At 45.7% G+C, this 3,043-nt stretch overlaps 1 protein-coding gene across 7 annotated transcripts in view; it reads left to right on the top strand.

The window, feature by feature from the left end:
- The window catches only part of Dzip1l (DAZ interacting zinc finger protein 1 like), a 42,481-nt gene that overhangs the window by 9,123 nt on the left and 30,315 nt on the right, over positions 1–3,043 (top strand). For all 7 annotated transcript variants that reach the window (XM_010625542.2, XM_010625540.2, XM_010625541.2 and 4 more), the window contains one exon: positions 2,155–2,736. In XM_010625542.2, coding sequence (XP_010623844.1) covers positions 2,236–2,736 — 501 coding nt within the window. In that variant the 5' untranslated portion in view covers positions 2,155–2,235. The remainder of the gene's footprint in view (positions 1–2,154; positions 2,737–3,043) is intronic.

Here is a 3,043-nt window from a genome sequence, read left to right as displayed (position 1 = left end):
ATATATGTATGATTTTTGTGAATTATTAAATGTGATTAAAAACCTCACACTGTCTCAATAATCGCCAGCCCAGTCCACCACCAGCTCCATCCATTGGAGTCTCCTGGAGCCCCCAGTGCTCATCTTACTTCAGCAGTCAGGCCAGGGAGAAAGTCCAGACTGTTTTATTCCCTTCTCTGCATTGTGGTCTGTCTCTTCAGCTTCTCTGTAACTTTTAATTTTCCTGTCAGTTCCCTTCCTGGGGATCTATTTCCATTTCTCTCTCTATCGAATTACCATTTTCCATTGTCTGGATTCTGAATCTTGGAGAGACTGAATTGCTGTTGCTCACCACTCTGTCATTTTTGTATATTTCATTTCTAAAACAGTTCTGAAAGTTTTCTTTTGTGAGTGTCTTTATGATGTGTGGTCAAAGACATGGTGAAGGCTGCTGCTGAGTACCATTCAATGGAAAGGCAGGCTTGTAAAAGCATTACAGTATGTCTTCAGCCTCCTGATTCACTGGATGTGGCACTGTGTGACTTCTGGCTCTTCCCCAAAGTCAAAACAACTATAAAAGGAACATCGAGGCAGCCATGACACACAACTATAAAGATACTCATGAAAGAAGATACTCTTAAAAGATACTCAGTCTAGTACTGCTTCAGAAAGTGGAAAGAATACTATAGTAATTAATTTTTTTTTTTTACTATACCAAAAAAAGAAAAAAATCTTTAAACGTTCATCACATTTTTGGTCACACCATGTAGTATTTCATTAACACAGAAATGAAAGTATATGTGTCTATATATACATATGAGATTATTATTCTCTACCAGTACATGCAAAGCTGCCTTATTCTTATCAGTAGCTATGTAGTATTTCACTATACCATTTGTACCCCCTATTGTACTTTGCTTTCTTATATATTTTTTATAAACAATACTACAATGACAATTTTTTACAAACACCTGTGCACATATGGGTTTCTTATAAGGTAATTGTACTTCTTTTTTATTTCAGAACTTATTTATTTATTTATTTCTGGTACCGGGGATCGAACTCTGGCCCTTGTGCTTGTGAGGCAGGCAGCGGCATCACTGAGCTAAATCCTCGGCCCTCAGAACTTATTTTAAAAAATTGATTAATTGATTGCAGTGCTTGAGCTCAAACCAGGGTCTTGCACATGCTGGGGAATTTCTCTGCCATTGAAACACATCCTCAACTGATAGTGTTCATTTTAAATTCCCTTGATAATTGTCAAATTACTATTCAAAGAGAGAGAAAAATTTCTGTGCTTTCCAAGAATGTGGTGAATAGAATTTAAGTCTTTTGGCAACAAAGTAGAACTCTTTTCGCTAGCTTGTTAGGCTTTGTTGTTGTTTTAAAGCCCATAGGAAGGGCGTATAGCTCAGTGGTAGAGTGCTAACCTAGCATATGTGGGTCCTGGGTTCCATCTCTAGCACATACACATACACAAAAGCCCATTGTGGACTGGGCACGTCTATGCAGAAACATGGCAGGTTGGCAGGTCTCTTAACCCCCCTCCCCCCAGCCCCATGGCAGGTGTAGACATCATTTCACTTACATTCCACCAGAGAGAACTTAGTCACATGGTTATACCTTATTGCAAGGGAAGCTGGGAAATGTAGTCCACCCATCATGTTCCATTAGAATTCTATAATTATAAGAGAAGGCATGGATAGGATAAACATTAGTTGGGCACACCCCACCTAATTGGCAAGTTGTTGGACTTCATCGTGAGGTAAATTTAGGGTTGCAGAAAGACTCATTTATACATTTGACAGCTCTCCTCACAAAATTCTCTGTGAGACACTCCTGCAGTGGGTCTGGAAGGATTCAATGAAGACCTATGATATGACTTGCTCTAGGCTGAGTGTGTCACCTGTCTCCTTCCTCACCGCAAGAATGAGTTCCCTGAACCCCATATAACAGACAGTTTAAAGGGAAGGGACTTAAGACAGAGGATTCAAATCCATGTCTGTGTGATTGCAAAGCCCTACCCTTCCTTTCCACAGCTCTGGCCATGGCAATGCATACTACAAACACTGCAAATACTGGCTAGGCACCTCACCTTGTCTTGTCTCTTTTAGCATGTACACTCCACACGGACACATGTACTTGGCCTAATTGGAGTCTCTTCTCATTTCCCAGGCCCTCTTTCAGCTCGTTGGCCAGCTGCCGTGGCCTTCATGGCACTCTACCCCAGCAGTCAGCCCAGGGCTTCTCTCACCCATGCAATCCCAAGCTACCACTGCTGAGGGCCTCTGCAGCCCACTCTTTGGGACCTATGCATTCCCCACCTTCAAGTTCCAGTCCCGCTGTGAGAGCATAGAGTGGAGACGTATTAGTGCTTTGGATGTGGATCGTGTGGCCCGGGAGCTAGATGTGGCCACTCTGCAGGAGAACATCGCTGGTGTTACCTTTTGCAACTTGAGCCAGGAGGTGTGCAGCCGTTGTGGGCAGCCCGTGGACCCAGCGCTGCTCAAGGTACTGCGCCTGGCACAGCTTATCATTGAGTACCTACTGCACTGCCAGGATTGCCTGAGTGCCAGTGTCACCCAGCTGGAGGCACGGCTGCAGGCCAGCCTGGACCAGCAGCAGCATGGCCAGCAGGAGCTGGGCCGCCAGGCTGATGAGCTCAAAGGTGTACGGGAGGAAAGCCGCCGGCGTCGAAAGATGATCAGCACCTTGCAGCAGCTGCTAATGCAGACAGGCGCCCACAGCTACCACGCGGTGAGCCATCTCTGTAGGGTGGGGAGAGTGGAGGGCCATGCACCGGGCTAGCAGACCACCTGGCTAGCACCACCCTGAGCCACCCACAAGGCTGCTGTGGGCCATTTTCGCGGGTTAGGAGATAGTTTTAGAGATGCTGTGTTTAGAAAGAGCCTGAGCAGTCTGATCAGGTCTCTCTCTCTCTCTCTCTCTCTCTCTTTCTCTCTCTCTCTCTCTCCCTTTCCCTCTCCCTCTCCCCCCCTTCTCTCTCTCTCCCTTTCCCTCCCCGCCCCGTGTGTGTGTGTGTGTGTGTGTGTGTGTGTGTGTG

Source organism: Fukomys damarensis, unplaced genomic scaffold (genome assembly GCF_012274545.1).
Source record: "Fukomys damarensis isolate Sample0158 unplaced genomic scaffold, DMR_v1.0_HiC HiC_scaffold_37, whole genome shotgun sequence".
Taxonomy (NCBI): domain Eukaryota; kingdom Metazoa; phylum Chordata; class Mammalia; order Rodentia; family Bathyergidae; genus Fukomys; species Fukomys damarensis.
This window is presented reverse-complemented; position numbering and strand designations above follow the sequence as displayed.